This window comes from Patella vulgata, chromosome 6, assembly GCF_932274485.2.
Source record: "Patella vulgata chromosome 6, xgPatVulg1.2, whole genome shotgun sequence".
Classification (NCBI taxonomy): domain Eukaryota; kingdom Metazoa; phylum Mollusca; class Gastropoda; family Patellidae; genus Patella; species Patella vulgata.
In genome coordinates this window covers 72413069-72436381 of record NC_065884.2, presented here as the reverse complement: position 1 = coordinate 72436381, position 23313 = coordinate 72413069, and the positions used below count along the sequence as shown (strand labels likewise).

The 23313-nt window shown below is 37.5% G+C and overlaps 2 protein-coding genes across 3 annotated transcripts in view; one reads left to right on the top strand and one right to left on the bottom strand.

Moving 5' to 3' along the window:
• LOC126825226 (lactase/phlorizin hydrolase) overlaps window positions 1–8607 on the bottom strand; it is a 13825-nt gene extending 5218 nt beyond the window's left edge. Inside the window, exons 1-5 of the mRNA XM_056101983.1 lie at window positions 8360–8607; window positions 5149–5279; window positions 3626–3880; window positions 2639–2822; window positions 538–783 (exon numbers count right to left, since the gene is read on the bottom strand). Coding sequence (XP_055957958.1) covers window positions 538–783; window positions 2639–2822; window positions 3626–3880; window positions 5149–5279; window positions 8360–8525 — 982 coding nt within the window. The 5' untranslated portion in view covers window positions 8526–8607. The remainder of the gene's footprint in view (window positions 1–537; window positions 784–2638; window positions 2823–3625; window positions 3881–5148; window positions 5280–8359) is intronic.
• Window positions 8603–23313, top strand: LOC126825565 (cytosolic beta-glucosidase). Of its 2 annotated transcripts, XM_050555220.2 has the most exons (9): window positions 8603–8683; window positions 10226–10357; window positions 10859–10989; window positions 14253–14510; window positions 15413–15596; window positions 16789–17031; window positions 17921–18053; window positions 19104–19288; window positions 20600–23313. In XM_050555220.2, the coding sequence occupies exons 2-9, from the start codon at window positions 10237–10239 to the stop codon at window positions 20806–20808; spliced, it is 1464 nt and encodes a 487-aa protein (XP_050411177.1). In that variant the 5' UTR covers window positions 8603–8683; window positions 10226–10236; the 3' UTR covers window positions 20809–23313. The 2 variants fall into 2 exon arrangements, with proteins under 2 accessions (XP_050411177.1, XP_050411178.1); XM_050555221.2 differs by lacking the exon at window positions 10859–10989.

Here is a 23313-nt window from a genome sequence, read left to right as displayed (position 1 = left end):
TTTAAATATACTGTTTGTAATGTACATGACCCTTTCCAGTCTAAAAGTATGTTCTCTGTTTGGAAAAATTATACCATATTTGGGCATCTGTAGCTCCGTCTGATCTACCAGGCACCAGGACTGAGAGCGTGCGCGGTTTTATTCTATACGTACATTGATACAAATTAATTGATAACGCATACATAAATTCTGGGAGGACTATTATTTAAGCATCCATTTGGATTCAGACAATTTGTTTACCGCTTTCAGGAATAAATGGCCAAGTAAGAGTGAGGATCAAGTCGTCATTCTAGAATCCTCGGATTTAACCGATAGAAATACTGAAGAAGATTTCAGTCAGACTACATTTATGTTGATTTTTTAAATTTATTGTGGTTTTGCCGCCGCGTTATATCCATTTCCAGTTTCTTTCTGTAGATTTCTCTGATTCCTGCTTTTACGCATCTAAATTTTAAACAAACATTGGTGCATGGTTATTTAACAATTTGAGAACATCCCTGACATTACATAAGAAACCCAGCGAAATCAATGGCCTACCTTTATTTTTCTGGATCTCAGCTGTTGTGAATGACGGTAACCTTGACGACGAACCGGGTTTATAGTCATGGGTTTTTTCGCCTATTAATTGCTTCATGGTGGTGGGGTAATTCCCATTTCCAAATATGGGTTGGGCAAACCACCCGAAGTGAAACTCCATCGCCCTGTTTTCGGCATCTACGTGTAATGAGACACTTGGTTCTATCGCTTCGTACGTATCAGTAGACAAGGTGATTCCTACTTCTCCTGAAAAAAAAAGAGTCAAAACACTCGTTTAGAAGTCTTGATGAAAGTTGATTCCGGGAGTGGATGGGGCCGTTGAGGATGGGAAATGTCGTAAGGGTTACTGTGGAAAGTTTCATGCCATCAAGTCCTATATTATACGTATAGTGTTATTGTAGAAATACTGGACTGGTGGGAGAATAGGGGGTTATTATAGAAATACTGCACACAGTCGGCAATAGCGGGTTATTATAGAAATACTGGATAGCAGTGTTTAACAAGGGTTGTTATAAAAAATACTGGACGACAGTGGACAATAAAGGGTTATTATAGAAATACTGGACGACAGTGGGCAATAAAGGGTTATTATAGAAATACTGGTAAACAGTGTGTAATATGGGTTGTTTATAATTACAGGACGTCAATAAAATACTGGAAGACAGTGGACAATAAATGGTAGTAAATAACTAGTATGGTGGATAATGAACATCACGCTAAAATGGTTCATTTCAGTTCAGTATTTTGCAACATTCCGCTGACTAGTTTAGAATAGTGTAATATATTTTATACGAACAATGAGTTAGATAAACCCGCGGGCTATATATTCTATTATCAATGGATTAGATTGTTGCTGACTAGATTAAACATACATTATGCAAGAGCTAAATCTGCCTATAGCAGATCTTTCTTTAGGTCTGAAATATTATCTAAATTATTAATTAGACATTAATTAACTTAACCAGACAATAATCAACTCTCGATGCCATCGCTAGCTATGTGAAAAATAATTAAACGTTAAAATATATAATCGAAACCTTATCAATGGCTGTAGATTTTTGCTGACTATAGTAAACGAACAATGACCTGGTTAAACATAAGAATTATTATTTTTATCAACCAGCAGCCATTGTATATATCACCGTTATAGAAATACTGGACAACAGAGTGTATCATAATACCTTGGTATCCAGGCAAACTATCAATGATTTTCCAACTTACAACACTGAATTTGATAGCTTAAGGTAATAAACCAATCTAATTAAAACACAGATCTATATTTCGTTTCGTTTTTTTATACTTTCGATGGCATCTACTGCATGTAGGTCTGTCCACTTGTAGTGGAAGGTGGCATCAAAGGTCATACGAGCGGCTTTAACCCTATGACGTCAGACATTGATTAATCAACCAGTGTTTCTAGTGGTTTACCCGCAGTCCTCGCGCCGCATGCCAAGAACTCGCCGTAACAGACCGTTTCATTGGCTAGTCCCTCACATCAACCAGAAGGTGGCTTATTTAACAACTCTTCCAAATCCTAGTGTTGTGAACACAAGTAAACGAAATTTTGAACAATAAAAAACGAAACGAAATAGGATCTGTGTTTTAATCAGATTGATAATAAACTTCCTGCGGCATATTTTTTTATCGGTTTAGACGTGTGCTGACTATATTAAACTATTTGATACAAGCCATCTATTTATATTATCATCGGTGTAGATTGATTGCAGACCATATTAAACTATTTCATACGAGCCATTTACTTGTATTATCAACGGTGTAGATATATGCTGACTATATCAAACTATTTGATACGAGCTATATATTTTTATTATCTACGGTGTAGATATTTTCTGACCATATTTAACTATTTCATACGACCCATTTATTTGTATTATCAATGCTGACTAGATTACTCTATTTGAAAACATTTAATACGACTTGGTTAAACGCCGAGGATTATCTTTTTTTCCCTATTAACAATGTAGTTTTGTTCTAATTTAAAATATTTAAATCTAATTATTTCCTTCCCTCCTTGTGTATTTGTATACACAAATGTAGTTTTGTTCTAATTTAAAATATTTACATATATTATTTTCCTTACCTCCTTGTGTATTTTTAAATTCATTTTTATAAACGTGGTAGGCGTCTGTGTGAGCTTTGATAAGATTGTGACCGACAATATACGCATTGGTTCCCGGACCCCATAAACCAGGGGCTATTTTAGCAGTGCTATATCCTTCTATTGCTTCTTTTCTTGGGTCGTTTATAGTAATCCAGTGTTTCACCTAAAACAATAAATCGGGTTCAGAGATAAGATGCATGTGAAATCAACATGTGTGAGAAGCCAATACAACAAGGGCAATTGTCTAGTCGTTCGGATGGGACGAAAAACCGTGGTCCCGTGTACACATTGGCGTGCACGTAAAAGATCAATTGACAGTTGGAATTCGATATGAGTAGGCCTTAGTGTCACTGTCAGGACAAAATTTCCCTCCTAGCACACTGTATGGCGTATGCCCGTCTTCATTAGCCCAGAACAGTAGGACGTTAAACCCCATTTCATTCCATCACGTCATCGGCGCCAAGCAGCATGTCAAAGGTACTTGAATTATCTAGCTTGGGGTATTTTCTTGTAAGAGCGTGACACAAGAACCGAAGCAAGAAGATTAGACAAAAAGGCCAGTTGTTATCCAATCCCAATTGAGACCATAGTTGTCCAGACTATCTTTATATATGGCTCTGGTGTTTTCCTTTAAGATTGTGTTCACTATTGAGGCGCAATGCTGCTAAACGAGTGTTCCCTCAAAAGTATTTATCGGGTAGTTATTTGCAATAAGAGTATGGACTCATGTATTGGTATATATGGAAAATAGAGAAACCCAATCCTACTAGAAATATGCTGTGACGGGATCCCTAAAGGCAGTTTGTCTCCTCGACTGACGTAAGGAGTGTTTCGTATGTGTTGTTCTAATGACGAACGGTTGTGAGAGAGCACTGAGGTTATTGAACGTCAAGTAGACACTTATCCAGGACCCAAATCAACTTGAACTATCTGACAGTCAGAAGAATTTATAGCCCTTTAACTTACTTCGTTTCCAAATTCTCTGAAGCATGTTCGAGCATACTCAACAAATGACGTCACTGTAGCTTCGTTCAACCAGCCACCATGTCGTTGTAATTGTTCCGGTAGATCATTATGATATAATGTTACCATAGGAGTTATATTGTACTTCTTTAATTCACTGATCAGATCTTTATAATAGGCGATACCTTTATCATTCGTAGGGTTTCCACCTGTTGGCATAATTCTCGGCCACGAGATAGAAAACTTGTAGACATTCGCCTGAAATAGATTGAGAAGGGGATTTATTGTACATAAGTGTTGAGCACTGTCATCGGATTGATAATTCGCTTGATCTATTTATTTAACATGCCGGTGTTGAAATATCCTCATTAAAATACAGATCTATATTCCGTTTCGTTTGTTTTTTTATACTTTCGATGGCCTCTACTACATGAAGATCTGACCATTTGTAGTGGGAGGTCGCATCAGAGTCATACGAGCGGTTTTTGGCTCTATGACGTCAGCGTTGACGTATCTAGTGACTTACCCACAGTTCCGTGTAGACCACGCCAAAAACTCGCAGTAGCAGACCGATGCATATGCTAATTCCTCAATTCAACTAGAACGCGCATTATATAACATCTCTTCCATATAATAGTGTTGTGAAGACAAGTAAAACGAAATTTTGAATTATAAAAATCGAAACGAAATAAGATTTGTGTTTTAATCAGATTGGTATTGAAATGATAGTTGTCTGTTGAGATATTACAGAGATAAATAAGTCAAGTGTGTTACGAGTGATATGGGTTGGGTCGCTCAAACACAAGATTAGGTGTAAAATGTATTGAATTTCACTGTATCAACATTGTATACTTTAATAATCCCACAAAATAAGCATCTGTTACAATTCAACAATACCCAACTTGCATATTATTGCAAATCAGACAGGAATGTATCACAAGATATTGGGCGCTGGGGGTCTATATTGCTACATATAAAGTTATTATATTATAGTATTTACCCCCCCCCCCCCATCTTGTATAATAATTGGGCGCTGGGGGTCTATATTGCTACATATAAAGTTATTATATTATAGTATTTACCCCCCCCCATCTTGTATAATAATTCGCCGTCCTTTATTGCTACATATAAAGTTATTATATTATAGTATTTACCCCCCCCCCCCATCTTGTATAATAATTCGCCGTTCTTTATTGCTACATATATAGTTATTATATTATAGCATGAACCCCCTCCCCATCTTGTATAATAATTCGCCGTCCTTTATTGCTACATATAAACTGAATATATTGTAATATTTACGCGCCCCCGCCACCTCTCCCTCGTGTTGTGTGGTAAATTTATATGACTTATTACTACATATAAACTGATTATATTGTAATACCCTCACCCCGCACCATCTTGTATAATAATTGTAATCCTTTATCACTACACATAAAGTTATTATAGTGTAATACCCCCCTCCCCTATCTTGTAAAATGATTGTAATCCTTTATTACTACATATTAATATATTACAATATTTACCCCCATTTTGTATAATAAGTGCACATCCTTTTTATATTTGTGGTAACTGTCACATGCTGTATCGCCCGTATTACCATCTTTAATATTACCCGGTTGTTGTACAAATACATCCCATATACTCTCTCCTTTACCTAGAAAACAATATATTAAAAAATATATACATCGCATATACTCTCCCCTTTACTTAGAATAAACAATTATTAAACAATATATAAATCGCATATACACTCTCCTTTACTTAGAATAAACAATATATAAATATTTTAATATTTGTTTAAAAAGACTATAATAAATGGCATATACTCTATTCTTCGTTACTTAGAACACACAGCAATATATACAATGTACACATCCCATATACCCCCTCCTTTACTTAGAAGGCAATATATACGATATATACATTCGATATAGGATAAGATAAGATTTTATTGTATCATTTCATCCAGCAAGGACAACATACATAGTTTAAACAAAAGTTGATTATACAATTATAACATAATATGTCCCCTTTACCTAAAGGAGGGGTGGGGGTCAAATGGTTAGCGCTTGAGCGTTGTATCATAAGGTCTGTCAATAAGTCAACTGGCATGGTTTCGATTCCCCGGTTGTATGTGACAAGGCGTAGGGTTGCCTGTCCAACTTCGTGGGTTTTCTCCGGGTCCTCCGGTTTCCTCCCACTACTAAATACCCCTACGCGTAATTAAATTATTGAAATAAAATAGAACCATATGTAAGTCCCAAAATGACCTAGTTTGTGTCAAGTGGATGTTAAATCCCATCTCTCTCGAATACAATATGCACACCCCATATACCATCATTCTGTCATCCGATGGTTTTGAGTATTAATTTGGCATGTCAATCAATGTCTGTCAACATAATAGTTTTTATGACAACTGAAGCCAAAATACCTGGCGTATGCACCTTTAACGAAGTACAGGTATATTATTCAGGTGAGTAAATACGACAGGACGACCTAACATAACCAATCGTATTTGTATTACGTTATTATTACAGGACGCACTAGGTCGATAGCTATACCTAATGGTACAACGACCCAGGCCATTAATAGATATTTAAAATATCAAACATATTTCCACAACTATTCAAATATTCTCTGTTGGCCAATGGTCACACTGCAGAAATAACCGTAAGGGCGTGGCAAAACCTATTCAAACATGTATCCTACGATACAATAATTGATGTTGGTATCGACCGTTAGGATGTCGCAATCGCTTTACATACTTGTCATGTGCAAACACTGTAGTCAATAACGAATGACCTAGAGAATATCCGCCAGGTTGGGCAGGCGACCCTACTTCTTGTCACGTAAAAAAGTTGGGATCGCGACCACGTCACTTGATTTAATGACAGGCCTTAAAATGTTAAAATCCTCCTCCATTGAACCATGTGTTAGTCCCGAAATGACCCCATTTCTCTCTCTCTCTACTAAATAAAAGATAAGATTAGTGACAAGATATTAGACATTTATTGAAAGACGCAATCTATTTTATTAAAGACATGCCAATCCTTAGCTTTTAAGTGTAATCTTAAATTCATTCAATATATTCAATGATTATTCGAATTGTCCCGGATGCTGTATGTTATAAATATTACGGTTGACTGAAGGGCCATAGGATTCTAGAACGTTCCAGAAATGGGGACGGGCGTGACCATCCCGACAAGACCACTTATTTTGTGATGCAGTGTTTTATCGGTTAAAATTAAAACGATTTCCAGGGGGTTGGATGACTGAATAGTTAGCGTGTGCGCGCTGTATCATAAAGTCTGTCATTGAGTCAACTGGTGTGGTTTCGAATCCCCGGTTGTACGTGACAAGGAGTAGGGTCGCCTGTCCAACCTCGTGGGTTTTCTCCGGGTCCTCCGGTTTCCTCCCACTGCTAAAGACCCCTACGCGCAAGCGAATTATTGAAATAAAATTAAACCATATGTTAGTCCCGAAATTACCTAGTTTGTTTCGAGTGGACGTTAAATCGCATTTCTCCCCCTCTCTCTAAAACGATTTCCTGATTTGCTTGAGTGATTGATCTTTCGTATTTCGTATTAATTTCCTTTATCTTTATCTGATTATTAGATGTCTAGTCGTTCGGATGGGACGAAAAATCGAGGTCACGTGTACACATTAGTGTACACGTAAAGGATCCCTTGACAGTTGGAATTCGATATAAGAGTAGGCCGTGGTGCCGCTGTCCGGGCAAAATGTCCTTTCCTGAAGGAAATGAAATGAAATGGGGTTTAACGTCCTGCTGTTCTGCTCCGACCGTGTTAATGAAGACGGGCATATGCCATACAGTGTGCTATGAGCGAAATTTTCCCCGGGCAGCAGCGGCAACTATGGCCTACTCTTATATCGAATTTCAACTGCCAAGGGATCTTTTACGTGCACGCCAATGAGTACACGGGACCTCGGTTTTTCGTCCCATCCGAACGACTAAACAGCTGTCCTTGTCAAGCCCTCCGTCCTGCATCACTGACAAGGGGAAACAACGTCGGAAAAATATCAATAAAGGAGACGAAACGTATTAGCTTTTATCAAAACAATATTGTTAAAAATATCCTGAAGGATACGAACAAAAATAATTAAAACGTTATTAAATATTTCCTATATGAGACAGAGTGAGAGAGAGAAATGGGGTTAAACGTCCACTCGACACAAACTATGTTATTTCGGGACTAACGTATGATTTAATTATATTTTTTAATAATTCGCTTGTGCGTAGGGGTCTTTAGCAGTGGAAGGAAACCGGAGGAACCGGAGAAAACCCACGAGGTTGGACAGGCGACCCCACTCCTTGTCACGTACAACCGGGGATTCGAAACCACGCCAGTTGACTCAATGACAGGCCTTATGCCTATAGGAGATAAACACATATTGAATTCCATAGCTGTTTCACGCAGGAATGTCGGTTGAACTCGCAAATTATTAAAATAATTTGCGAGTTCAACCGACATTCCTGCGTTGTTTGTGTAATTTATATCACATTTTTAAAATGAATGCCCCCTCTCCAACTAATGTATAAACTACGCAATTTTACACACACCATCCCTTTACTTAACATGGTTAACTAAATCCGCCAAAATATAAAGACGTGTATAGAAGACCAGCTGATATCGGGAAAATGTTTTGCGTGAATGGCTTTCCATACACAATGAACTAAAGTAGTTTAATAATGAAAACATCCGTAAAACTCACCGTCTGCTCTGTACCCGCCTTCTATCTGATAAGCCGACGACGCTGCTCCCCACTTAAATCCACTGGGGAATTCACCGGAGACATAATAATCCAAATAGCCATTGATATCCACACCAGATACCCGGCATGAACAAATAAATAAGAAAATGAAAGAGAAACACTTCATGTTACTTTGAGATTCGTCTGTACAATGGTTCGTGACTCGTTTACACCCGGCATTTGTTGATCAGTTATTGCGACACATATTTACAAGTCACGTGATATTTACAAGTCAAGTGATAAGAGCAGGATATAGGTCGTTACTAAGAATAGCTGCAGAGAAAGGTGTGTTTGTGTATTTTTCCCTTTTCACTAGGATAGTAAGATACCGGTTTTATTGTATTTGTTGTACCTGGTTGTCTCGACTTTAACTATTGTAAGTTGTTTACTGGACGGAGCACATTCTCGATTTGTCGTGTCGCATGCTTAAATGTTGTTCAGTGAGAATGGAGCCAAGTACTATTCTATGGAAGACCAAATGAGACATTATTATTGATTTTTGTTTTTGCTTTCCTGTTTGAGAGAGAAAGAGAGAAATGGGGTTTAACGTCCACTCGACACAAACTATGTCACCTCGGGACTAACACATGGTTCAACTTTATTTCAATAATTCGCTTGCGCATAGGGGTCTTTAGCAGTGGGAGGAAACCGGAGGACCCGGAGAAAACCCACGAGGTTGGACAGGCGACCCTACTCCTTGTCACGTACAACCGGGGATTCGAAACCACGCCAGTCGTCTCAATGACAGACTTTATGACATTCTGAACATCTGAGACACGCAACCTGCGGAGAAGTATCTCAGACACAGTCAAATAGCCATGATATCTATATCACGTGATCTACACATCACTGGTCATGACATTGACGTCAATGAGTCATGAGGTCAACAACACGTTAAATTGTAAACAATAGGTTTATCTTCAGCATTGTTTCCTTTGCACCCATAAAGACTATATAATTCGTCCAGTCCCAATATGTTCTCTCTTCTTCCAATGATTTTTCACAAAAATAACACTACAACTCATAGAATTGACGTCGTCTTCAATGACAGCGTCTGCAAGTGGTAGCTGCCATCTTGGCACTATTTTGTGCGTAGGTCGTGTCTATTTCAGATATACACAATCAATTCTGTTGATGTTTTTAGCGTTGGGATTGACTAATAGTTAATTTATTTCAGTTCTAAAACAAATATTTTAATTTAGAAAATAGCCAAATTCTGGCTGGGATTACTGAGCAAAATGGCCATTCACTGTATACGTGCGAAAAAAAAGCTAGCCACCAATTAATTTTCGTACGTTAGTTACGTACGACTTTATGATACAGCGCGCGCACGCTAACCATTCAGCCATCCATCCCCGCTCTTTCCAGTTTGAACATTTTATATACGTAAGCTATATTGCAAACTAATAATGATTTTTGTTTGTACATTCTTATGTCAACATTGCATGCACACGATACCCCAGTCAGATCCGGGCACACAATTTATAATAAAATAAAATGGAGAGAGAGAGAGTGAGAGAGAGAGAGAGAGGGAGAGAGAGAGGGGGTCGCCTGTCCAACCTCGTCGGTTTTCTTCGGGTCCTCCGGTTTCCTCTCACTGCTAAAGACCCCCTACGCGCATGTGAATTCTAGAAATAAAATTAAACCATATGTTAAGCCCGAAATGACCTGGTTTGTGTGGAGTGGACGTTAAATCCCATCTCTCTCTCTCTCTCTCTCTCTCTCTCTAAGAATCGACCAACGTCACACAATCTGAAGTGTGAACCAGCCTTTAGTTATTTTACCGATAGGCGTTTAATTGATAATATGTAATCATGTATTATACAGAGGTGCAGTACATGGACAAAATGGCGGACAATGTAACTAAAGATGGACTATTATATGGTCGTTTTCCTGACAAGTTTTTATGGGGTGCTGCCACAGAAAATTATATGGTGGAAGGGGGTTCTGTTGCTGATGGTAATTTTCATTTACTCTTATTAGAACACTTATGGGTCAATTTCTGACAAGTAGTTTCTGCTCCATTAAGCTATAATTAGTAACAGCGGTCATGTATGAAATGATCATGTGGTCTAACATACTACTGTTCTGAATCAGGGAGCCACGGTGGTTAAGTGGGTAAGACGCCGGCTCGCTAGCCTGGAGGACAGCTGTTCGATCCCTGCATTGGCCGAGAAAGTTCAACTGACGTGGTTCCGATTCCCAAGCTGTACGTGACAAGGTGTAGGGTCGCCTTTCTAAACTCGTGGGTTTTATCCGGGTCCTCCGGTTCCCTCCCACTACTAAAGACCGTTACGCGCAAGCGAATTATTGAATAAGATTGAACCATAATGTTAGTCACGAAATGACCTAGTTTGTGTCGAGTGGATGTTAATCTCTCTCTCTCTCTCTGATTCGCCTTTTATTATCTAACACAAGCCTCGTCTGTACAAACAATATTGTTTTCTTTTATATTATCAGGTAAGGGCATGAGTACTTGGGATACATTTGTTAGAAGTCACGGACACTTGTTTGATCATTGTAATGGGGATGTAGCGTCTGATAGTTACCATAGATACCGGGGTGATATCGAGGCCTTGAAGCTTATAAAGGTATATTGTAAGATGTATAAAACAACATACCATATGACGACATAAAATACTAATAAATAGGTTAACTGTTCCAAAAGCCGCATGCACAAACATTCAAAGCAAAACGTGACGCCGTACTCAATATTATTGATCTCTTATTTTGACAATCCCTGACATGGACAGCTGTCTAGTCTTGCGGATGAGACGAAAAACCGAGGTCCCGCGTACACATTTGCGTGCACGTAAAAGATCCCTTGGCAGATGGAATTCGATATAAGAGTAGATCGTAGTGCCGCTGCCCGGGCAAAATTTCCCTCATGGCACAACGTATGGCGTATGCCCGTCTTCATTAGCCCAGTTTAGGAGCAAAACAGTAGGTGGTTAAACCCCATTTCATTTCATTTAATTTATTTTGACAATCAGAGGTCTGACTCCTGGACTTTCGGAATTTCTACATGATATATTTTTTAACACACTCTTCACTTGTATTTGGCGAGGAGTAGGGTCACCTGCTTAAAGATACATTATGGGAAATTAGATAAAGAGCTGGCAGTTCTCACTAAAATAGTTAAAAACTAGTTAATGTAAAGGGAATTTGCTGAAAATTTCAGTCAAACCGATCCACCCTAAACCGAGTATTTAGCGATTTAATTTTGGGCCTAGTCTCAATCATCATTACTAAAGTCGGTACGATAAATAACATAGTCTCGATTATCCAATTTTTTATTTAATCAGAAGCAGCAAACCGGGTTCTAATCCAGTAAATATCGAAGGCTAGCGATGCCAAAGAGAGTTATGGTCTGGATAAGTTAATTAATGTCTAATTAATAATTTAGATCACATTTTAGCCCTAAAGAAAGATCTGCAATTGGCAGATTTAGCTCTTGCATAATGTATGTTTAAGTAATCTCGCCTAAGTAGGGTCGCCTGCTTAAGTAATCCCGTGGGGATTCTTCAGTTTCCGCATTACCCTTTCTTCTTCTATATAAAGGAAAACGCGATTTTCGTTATCGGTCTAATGAGGATATTATCGGGAACATCGTTGATATTTACAGACTGGTATTGTTTGAGGGGGCGGGGCGAGGCGGGGCGAGGCGGGGCGGGGGCGGTATGGTTTAACGCGTGCGTGAAAGATCACAATGTCTTTTACTGAGTTAAGTGATGCGGTTTCGGTTCCCTGCTAGTATGTGACAAGGAGTAGGGTTACCTTTTCAACCTCGTGGTTTTTCTACGGGTCATATGGTTTTCTCCCACTGCTAAAGACCTCTACGCTCAAAGCAATTACTGAAATAAAAAGAAAATCAAGCACACGTTAGTCCCGAAATGAATGACCTAATTTGTGTGTAGGTAACACTGCAATATCATTAGTATTACCCAAAACTACTACGAAATTGCAAATCTGATCCCTTTTCTCCAATTCTAGACCAAAAATTCAACCCAAAAGTTCCAGAAGGGGGGAGAAAAAAATTAAGGGAAATAATGTCTTTTTAACAAATCGCACTACATTCGTCCATGAAATAAGAGGAAATAATTAGTAGTCTTAGTCCATACGGAGGCAGACAGTCGATGTGTCGTAACTTATTGTTGATTTACGAATTATTGCAAATATTGAAATTCGTTATCTTATCTCCGTACATACAAACTGAACCATTTTTTTGATCCCTAGGTGATAGATAAATTATTGTGAAATATGTAAACAATCAGAGATTAAAACCCTATATATGAACCTGATAACTATCAGTTTGTCTTTCGCAATTATACATAAGTGTAGTTGTATTTTTTATATTCCCTCTCCGCAATAATTCAAGACCCCATGAACTCAAACACGTAGGTGTCATTTCCGTGTGGTTTTTATTTTTAATGCCGTCGAGTTTAATATGAAACTGAGACTATAATTTCTTGCTTTAAATGAAGAGTAATGATGCTAAAAATCAATTATCTAACACCGGGATCGAACCCTCGACCTATTAGATAATGAGTCAAGTCCCGATTCTAAGTTATCGCGGCTCCCTGGTCTTGAAAGTGTACGTGCAATTTCCCTTGTGCACATAGTTAAACTTTTATATGCACAGACAAAATGTACACGAACATCAAAAACTATATATTTGTTTTAAAAAATTGGATTGTAAATTTTCCAGCATGATTACTTTTGTCGTAAATTACAAGCTCGGGAAACTTGTGTTTTGACATCTAAGTACCAACAATAAAAAAAACTAAACATAGCTACAATCAAGGCCAGGGCAGATAATTTGAAATCGTGGATTGACCCAGGGTATAGTGGAGTAGAACGGAATGAGTACACTGGGGATACCGAGGATGACACACCAAAGGTGCAGATATACTTTTTCGGTTGCGGGTTACTATATTTGAATGACAAGGGGGTGGGGTGTTGACGTTACAGCATGTTTGGCGTTAGGTCTTGGGGTCTACTAGCGAATTGTACAGAATCAGACACTCGGAGACAAAATGTCTGTCCATTTAGGAACATGCATGTACATGATAAGAGTGGAGTGAGAGAACAACGGCGGCAATGTTTCGCACGTATCTTTGTTCACCGATTAGATTTTATTACATACTTCGAGAAGGTATTTGTTGAGTAATAAAACCTTCTAGTAGTTTATCGAGGGCTGGCCGTCCTTACCGCACTGTACAAATATTATCACCACTAGAAGCAACAAATTCCAGAACAAGCCAGAACTCATACCAAAATGGCCGCTTTTAGGGGAATACTAACCCGAACCCTAACCCTAACCCTTTTAAGAGAAGTAAAAACTAAATTAGACCCAAGTTCAGTCTTTAAAAAAGGGTTAGGCTTAGTGTTCGGGTTAGTTATCCCCCAAATTCTCATTTATATAAAGCAGCCATTTTGGACTCCGGAAGCACCCGAACCTCGATAAACTACTAGAAGGTTTTATTTGTACCGTGCGGTAAGGACGGCCAGCCCTAGATAAACTACCAGAAGGTTTTATTACTCAACAAATACCTTCTCGAAGTATGTAATAAAATCTAATCGGGTGCTTTGTTAGATATTATTTCGATGATTGTAGGAGAGAAAAAATATGCCCTACGCCAGAAGGGGCGCGGGATGTGGACCCATCGGACGCTCCTTTTCGAACGCTCCTGTTTAGGTTGATTTGTATATAAGTAACTGTTTGCGGGCCTTTAGGGCTTTCGTTAGCTCAGTTGGGGCGTAGCACATGCACACTTAACCCCATTTCATTTCATTTCGAAATGCAGCATTCGCGCACAGCCATGCATTAATTTTGTTCTCATTCTTTTGAAAGGCCAACCATTATAAATTCAGCCTGTCTTGGTCAAGGATTCTACCTACTGGAGACATCAATGACGTAAATCAACATGGCGTTGATTATTACAACTCTGTGATTGATGATCTACTACAAGCCGACATACAACCAATGGTTACATTATTTTCTTGGGATATGCCAATCAACCTGGCCAAACATGGCGGGTGGTTAGTGGAATCAACTATTGCAGCATTTGTAGCTTACTCTAAATTCTGTTTCCGACTATTTGGAAATAGGGTAGGACCTTTTTTAATATTATTTTATATTACATTAATGTTCGCTTATATTTATATTCTGTTGAAGACAATATGTTATGTCAAAGTTCACACTAATAATTTGTTATGTTGAAGTTCTCTAATAGTTTGTTATGTTGAAGTTCTCTAATAGTTTGTTATGTTGAAGTTCTCTAAAAAATTTGTTATGTTGAAGTTCTCTAATAATTTGTTATGTTGAAGTTCTCTAATAGTTTGGTATGTTGAAATTCTCTAATAATTTGTTTTGTTGAAGTTCTCTTATAGTTTGTTATGTTGAAGTTCTCTAATAATTTGTTATGTTGAAGTTCTCTAATAGTTTGTTATGTTGAAGTTCTCTAATAGTTTGTTATGTTGAAGTTCACTAATAAATTGTTTTGTTGGAGTTCACTAATAATTTATTATATTTAAATTTGTCAATGCACAGTTTATCAGCAAACTGTTAACTTTTAAAAATTGTAAAACATGTAGTTTTGAAGTGTCCTAATGTGACAGGGTACGTACAAATGAAATGAGATTGAACTTAATTTCGGATTTATATGTTTGGATTACTCCAAGGCCATGAAATGTGTTCATACAGTTATTAGCTAAATTGGTTAGATCGGATTCGATACCAGTCCTGTCCGAGTAAGTTCTTCGAGATTGCCAAGTCTGGGTCTCTCTTCTCAGTGGCGTCTGGTCCATTGGATGAGACGCAAAGCTAAGATCTACCAGCGTAATTTTTGGCATGGGTGTAAAAGACCACCTGACAGTTGGAATCTGATGACAGTTGAAATAGGACGTAAAACTTCATGTCATTTGTACACAATGACGTTTCTATTCGGAGTCCAAATTGACACTGCTCCTAAGCAAATTGTAATTCGAAAATGAAATTGTATTTGAATTCAGGTAAAGTTATGGTTAACTATTTTTGAGCCGTTTGTGGTTGGTTTACATTGTCATGAAGATGGTCTGCTGTATCCTGGTGAAATATCACACAGTGACAACATGTATTTATCTGTTCATAACATGATTAAAGCCCATGCACAGGTTTACAGAATGTATCAGAATGATTTTTTCACTCAGCAACAAGGTATGCTTGAATTTAAATTTATCTATTATGCGTCAATTCAAATTCATCTGCAATGTATACTTGAATACAAATTTAACTACGAGGTATGCTTGAATTCAAATTCAGCAACAATTTATGCTTTAACTCTGATCTAATGTAAATAAAGCAACAATGCATGCCTGAATCTAAATACAGCAACAAGGAACGTGAAACAAAATGAAGTAAAGTTTAACAGTATGATACTGTGTTCGGACAGCGGGGCTGCGGCTAACTCTTATATCGAATCCCGACTGCCCACGGTTCTGTTACATGCACGTCCAGGTGTAAACGGGACTGCAGTTTTTCGTCCCATCCGAACGACTATCGGTTGACCCTTGCCAGTCCACCCTACACCACTGACAAGGCAGCACCATTAAGGACAATCGTGATGAACTTTCTTAGCCAGGGCAGGGAACGAACACGAGACCTCCAAGTTACAGAATACTAGGACGTTAAATCCCATTTCATTTTGCTAATACATTGTGCGATAATATTAAGGATATATGTATTTTTTTGTACCATTCGCCCGAGATGTCGTGTTTCTACTCGTATCTACTCCTTCCTCTCAAATACTTGTATTTACGCTTGTTGTTTTGTACATTTTGTGTGTGTGTGTGGGGGGGGGGGGAGGGGGTAACGGTGGGTAAGACGCTGGCTCGCTAGCCTGGAGGTCGGGTGTTCGATCCCTGCATTGGCCGAGAAAGTTCATCCAGATTTTCCGTGTCAGTGATGCAGGACGGAGGGCCTGACAAGGACAGCTATCTAGCCTTTCGGATGTGAAGATAAACCGAGGGCCCGTGTACACATTGGCGTGCACGTAAAAGATCCCATGACAGTTGGAATTCAATATAAGAGTAGGCCATAGTGCCGCTGTCCGGGCAAATTTCCCTCATATGACGTATGCCATTCTTCATTAGCCCAGTTTGGAGCAAAACAGTGGGACGTTAAACCCCATTTCATTTGTACATTGTGTGATAGTCCTACCTAGCCAATAAAAGTAAACCACAAGAGTACAACCTTGTGAACTATTAGTTTGCAAGTAGAATCACACACAAGTTGCTGACGATGATTGTAAATCACAGGGTAATACTGGATGGAATCGACCTTGATATTTTAAAACCTGGATGGATCATATGTGTTCGTTTCCGTCTGTATCATGGCACACATATTGCAGGTCAAATTGGACTATCTCTGGAAGTGAAGTGGTCGATAATGTCAGATCCCAGCAATATTCAAGATCAAGAAGCCTACAAAATAAATGATGAATTTAATTTCGGCTGGTTGGGAGATCCAATATTTAAAACTGGTGATTATCCGGACGTCGTAAAGAAAAGGGTTGAAATCAAAAGCAGGGAATCTGGGCTAGAGTCTTCTAGACTTCCTGAATTCACAGAAAGCGAGAAACAAATGAACAAAGGTGGTATCCCTTTTCTACTATTATTACCATGCTTTGAGACAATCTTTTAGGGGAATTTAGTAACTGAATAGAACAATACATTATGGAAGAACAATTACTTATTTATTTAGTCGACGTTTCGAAAAGTCTTCGCCCAATGTTCTCAAGCTTCGAAGACATTGAGAGAATACACTTCGAAACGTCGAGTAAATAAATCAGTTATTGTTCTTCCATAAGTATGTGGTATTATTTATTGCTTTTAGACAACTATTATTGCAATGAATTGCAAAAACTTAGCCAATGGCTACTATTGCCAAGCCTTGAGACAACTATTATTCTCACGTCCTTGAAATAACTTATCCAATGACTACTATACAGTGGGATAACTGGCCCACTGACTGCTTTTATTACCATGCTCTTACCGGGCATGCTATAGTTAACGCTGTCGGAAGCTAGGTATGATATGGTTACTGTTGACGGGAACCAGGTATGATATGGTTATTGGTGTCGGGAACCAGGTATGATATGGTTACCTCTGTCCGGAACCAGGTATGATATGGTTACTGGTGTCGGGAACCAGGCATCATATGGTTACCTCTGTCGGGAACCAGGTAGGATATGGTTACTGGTGTCGGGAACCAGGCATCATATGGTTACCTCTGTCGGGAACCAGGTAGGATATGGTTACCGGTGTCGGGAACCAGGTATGATATGGTTACCTCTGTCGGGAACCAGGTATGATATGGTTACCGCTGTCGGGAACCTGGCACGATATGGTTACCTCTGTCGGGAACCAGATACCCTGGAGAAAACTAACAGGTGTAGGCACCGACCCTAGCTACTCATTGGCTCAATATTTTTTATTTATTTTATTTTAAATCATTGTTAAAAAATAATTTCTTTTACTTAGGATCAGCAGATTTTTATGGAATTACCTACTGGACAGGGGAGATAATTTCAGCATTAGAACAAACACATGACAATGTAACCTCGTTAAAGAACGACAAAGGCGTATGTTCAAAGTTTGATCCAAAATGGGAAAGGTAGGTAATCAATCATTTGATGACAAACTGTCAATCAAAAATGCTGTATGTGCGTTAAGCTGAACATTTCCCATATGACATTCTTTTAACTAGCCAATATTCACACACATATATATATATATATATATATTATATATATACCCACAAACACCTTGTTGTATCGTATTTATGTTCTACCCATCTCCCACAATAACTTGTTTAATCGTATTTATGTTCTAGCCATCACCAACAAACACCATGTTTTATCGTATTTATTTTCTAGCCATCACCAACAAACACCATGTTTTATCGTATTTATGTTCTAGCCATCACCAACAAACACCATGTTTTATCGTATTTATGTTCTAGCCATCACCAACAAACACCATGTTTTATCGTATTTATTTTCTAGCCATCACCAACAAACACCATGTTTTATCGTATTTATGTTCTAGCCATCACCAACAAACACCATGTTTTATCGTATTTATGTTCTAGCCATCACCAACAAACACCATGTTTTATCGTATTTATGTTCTAGCCATCACCAACAAACACCATGTTTTATCGTATTTATGTTCTAGCCATCACCAACAAACACCATGTTTTATCGTATTTATGTTCTGGGGTTTAACGTCTTACTTTTCTGTCCCGGTTAGGTTAATGAAGACGCCATACAGGGTGCTATGAGGGAAATTTTGCCTGAGCAGCGGCACTACGTCCTACTCTTATATCGAATTCCATCTATCAACTGATCATTTTACATGCACGCAAAGTCCCACCCGTACGACCAGATATTTTCCTTGACAGACCCTACACCCGGCACCACCGACAAGAGAAAATCACACCGGAAAAGCTTCTCGGAAAAGTTTCTCGGTCAGTACCAGGAGCGAACCCGAGCCACTGCGGTTTCCATTTATGTGCCCCCCCTCCCCCAATAACCGTCGAACTGTCTAGGCCAATAGCGTGGTCGAACCCATGACACCCTGGGTAGCAAGCCAGTGTCGCATTAGCGGAGCCATCTCGACTCCCTATTTATTTTTTAAGCACCTTGTTTAATGGTATTTACAGTTGTGCAAGTGATTGGTTAAAGATAGTTCCTGGAGGTCTACGACCTACTCTAAATAAGATCAAAGATAGATTTGGTGATATACCTATTTATGTGACGGCTAATGGTATATCAGATAATGGCGATGTCGGTGATGACCAGAAGAGAATAAAATATATCCAAGATAATACAAATGATATATTGAAAGGCAGGTAGATTTATAATACAGGGATACACCCTCTTATACCATGGTACTGCTTCACTAAGATATTCGATACTGCCCAGGGGCCTGTTTCACTACATTTTAACGAAGATAAAATCCAAATTTTAGTAATTTGATTGGATAATTTTAAAATGATTTTTGTGCTTAGCCAATCAAAACTGGAGTATCTACTAAAATTCGGATATGTCTGCGATATCACCTCGGTGGAAGCGGACGTAAAATACAACTAACTCATCATCATAAAATTCGGATTTTATCTTTGGTTGAGATTTCGAGAAACAGGGCCCTACCAATTTGCGGATAAATTTTAACATGCCACCAATGACCCTCTAGTTCTCACCAGTGTACTAATTATAGATTTGGAAAGACCAGTTAAAAAAAACGTACACTGTTATATTTATACGCAGTAATTCGCCTTGCAAATTTAGAGGGGGTTTATTGTCCATTCGACCACAATTTTCGAACAATCAGAATCGAGGAAATGTCTAATTTGTGCTACAATTGTGCGTTAGACCCGATTATTTCACCCACATGTTTGTGTCCATAAAGGGTGTTTGCAAACTATGACTGTCTCCGTTAAAACTACAAAAAAAAATCTAATGTTAATTAATACTGTAAAGTTAATATAAATGACTAATGAACAAAACACTGTTAAAGTTATAAATGAAAATATATGGTACAGGTAGATCTAAGTCGTCATTTTATATGCATAATGTTTATTAGTTAGTTAAAATTGTTAGTAATTAGGCAGTAGTCATTAACTAGGTGTTATAGGGGGGTCAAAACCGTGACGTATGAATTACATGTATGTATATCACTATTGGTTGGCTGTGTGTATTCAATGGTTATAGGTGTTATTATTAACGTATAATTTCTAACCCAGTGGTTCTCAACCCTTTTTTTTTACAACGGCACACATTGGAACACATGAAAAAATAGAGGCACATCTGGCTAATATGAAAAATATTAGAAATTTTCAAAATAAAAACATGGCAAGTCAGACGGCATACAACCATAGACAGAAACTAGTCATAGACACATAGAATGACCCAAACTAAATAAAGAAATACACAGCTATGAACTTATCAGTAGACACCTGTGAATACTCAATCGGGATCACGTGGCTTTTCGCATTTTCTTAGTGTGCCGTTCAAAATTACGCGGAACCCTTAGGGAGACTCGGCACACTGGTTGAGAATCACAAGTATAGAATAATGAACACTTGTTTAGTTTGAGAAATAATTTCATTAAGGTTCATTAGTCAATGGTAGTAGATTATTTATGTTTTTATTTCAGCTATTTGTTTAGATGGTATAGATGTTAGAGGTTACACATATTGGTCTCTCATTGATGGTTTTTACTGGAATGGTTATCAGGAGAAGTTCGGATTGTTTCATGTTGATTTTACTAGTGATGAAAAGACTAGAACCGCTAAACCATCGGCGTTATGTTTTGCTAAGATTGTTGAAAATAATGGATTTGTTAAGGATTCAGATGATAAATGATTTGAACACGTCATTGTGTGTATTTTTGAGTACAGGATTCTGTTACTTAATGTATATCATATACCTGTATATCATAGGAAAATAAGTCACAGGTAAAAAAGTCACAGTAAAAAAAACACAGGTAAAAAGTCACAACTTATATATATTGTATTGTAGAGTGAGTATATCTTTGATCTTTTAAGTTATTTGTCTTTGAGTTAATTAGGTTTGGTTAATAGAGAGGTTGCTGCAAACACTATACAAACAGATTGGCTCTTTGATCAGTGCTGTGAGTTGATCTGTTGCCATGTTCCCTCCTGAAGTTTGGAACGTACATGACGCATCCATGAACAGTGCCCCCTGTGTCAACATCTGCGAGGGATGGAACAACAAGTTCTACAATCTTGTCGGCCAACACCATCCATCCATCTGGAGAGTGGTGGAGTGGTTCCAGAAGGAATCAGCCACAGTCCAGACTGTCGTCGCCAAGGATGCCATCGGAAATCCACCTGTCAGGAAGGTCAAGAAGAGGTTTGTAAAGATGCAGACACAACTATGAAATCTTTGCAGAGATCGTGTCAGCGGTGCCAAATCCATCCCAGAATTCTTACATGGAGTTGGATGGAACATTAGAATTAACAAAGAGTATTGATGCGCTAGAATGTTGAATGAGCTAGAATGTGCTAAAATGTCTGATGTACTGATATGTCAAATGTGCTATAATGTATTAAAATGTCAGATGTGCTGATATGCCATATGTGCTAATACGTCAAATGTGCTATGATATCAAAATTTGCTGATTTCTAAAGACTAAAACAGTCTGGTTACATCTGTGTAATGAACATATATGTAATGAAAGGTTAAATATGTATGTTATTGTTTATATTGTTATTGAATTTGAGAAGTAATAAAAAACTGTGACTTTTTTTCCTGTGTTTTTTTTAACTAGGCAAATTTGTGACTTTTTACTGTGACTTTTTTTCCGCACCGTTAAAATGAAGTATATCCAATATTACGGTCTGATGTAAAATATGTATATCATATATCTCAGATATTAGAATGTATGATAGTAAATGTATATCATATATCTCAGATACTGAGTGTAAGATAGTAAATATATATCATACAGATATTTGAGTGTATGATAGTAAATGTATATCATATATCCCAGATATTGGAGTGTATGATAGTAAATATATATCATACAGATATTTGAGTGTATGATAGTAAATGTATATCATATATCTCAGATAGTGGAGTGTATGATAGTTAATGTATATCATATATCTCAGATAGTGGAGTGTATGATAGTTAATGTATATCATATTTCGCAGACATAGGATAGTTAATGTATATCGCATATCTCAGATATTCGAATATACAGGAGCTTAAGCTGTTCAAATTCTTAATTAATACATGTAAGCATTAAGTGCCTGAACCTTGAATTCATCGGTACGTTAAGTACACCACTAGCCCTGTAGCTCAATGGGCTGGTTATATCGGACATCCTGGTGCTTCCCTGTCACCATATTACTATATGTGTGACCATAATGTAAATCTACATGGCGAGGGAGGGATGGGGTTTAGCATCCACTCGACACAACCTAGTCTTTTTAGGGACTAACATATGGTTTAATTTGAACTAGTTAATTATTGCCAGTACAAATCTTTACTAGAACCCGAAAAATACTTAAACGTTTATTTAAATAAATATAGAATAGCCTTGTCTAGATTTCGTTGTAGTAATCACAATTTAGCTATTGAGTCAGGTAGATGGCAGAACATGAATTAAAATGATAAAGTATGTAAATATTGTTTAATTATATCATACAAAAATTACTACTAAGATGAACTTCATTTCCTTGTTGTTAATTTATATGGTCATTTGAGAAAAGATAATTTTATTGATTGATACTGATTGTAATAAACTGGCTAAATTTATATACATGTATAATGGAATGAGATTAATATTTAGTTACAATTAAAGATAGAATATTTGAAATAATTTCAAAATACTATGGTTTATTAAATATATATATTTTGAGGCATATCAATTTGGATATGTTATTATTATAATGTGAAATAATATTTCAATTCTGTTCTAACTGTACAGTATAATCATTTTGTTATTATAATATTAATTATGGTTTGAAACACTGTTGTTTTTGTTAAGATTATTAGGGTTTCACACTGCTGTTTTTGTTAAGATTATTATTAGGGTTTCATACTGCGTAGCTTGTGTGAAGCACTATTGTTTTTGTTGAGATTGTTATTCTTCTTCTTATTATTATATTTCGATTTTGATTAGATCTCAGCAACTGCTTGTCGAATCGTTATGCAGTCTTCGGTTTTATTGGAAAAGTGGGTTTGACCTATAGGGTAAAACTATTTTGAGTAATATTTTTGTTATTATAATATTAAATGAAAATTACAATTGTAAATATACTACTGTAACATAATGCACTATGGACGGGAGGCCTTGAACACTGAATAATGTTACTATTATTATTACTTGTATTTCAAAAA

Coding starts and splice junctions, on each gene's coding strand:
- LOC126825565 (XM_050555220.2), top strand. CDS start 10,237: ATGGACAAAATGGCGGACAATGTAACTAAAGATGGACTATTATATGGT. Junction 14,511..15,412: donor TCCGACTATTTGGAAATAGG/GTAGGACCTTTT, acceptor ATTTGAATTCAG/GTAAAGTTATGGTTAACTAT. Junction 19,289..20,599: donor TACAAATGATATATTGAAAG/GCAGGTAGATTT, acceptor TTTTTATTTCAG/CTATTTGTTTAGATGGTATA.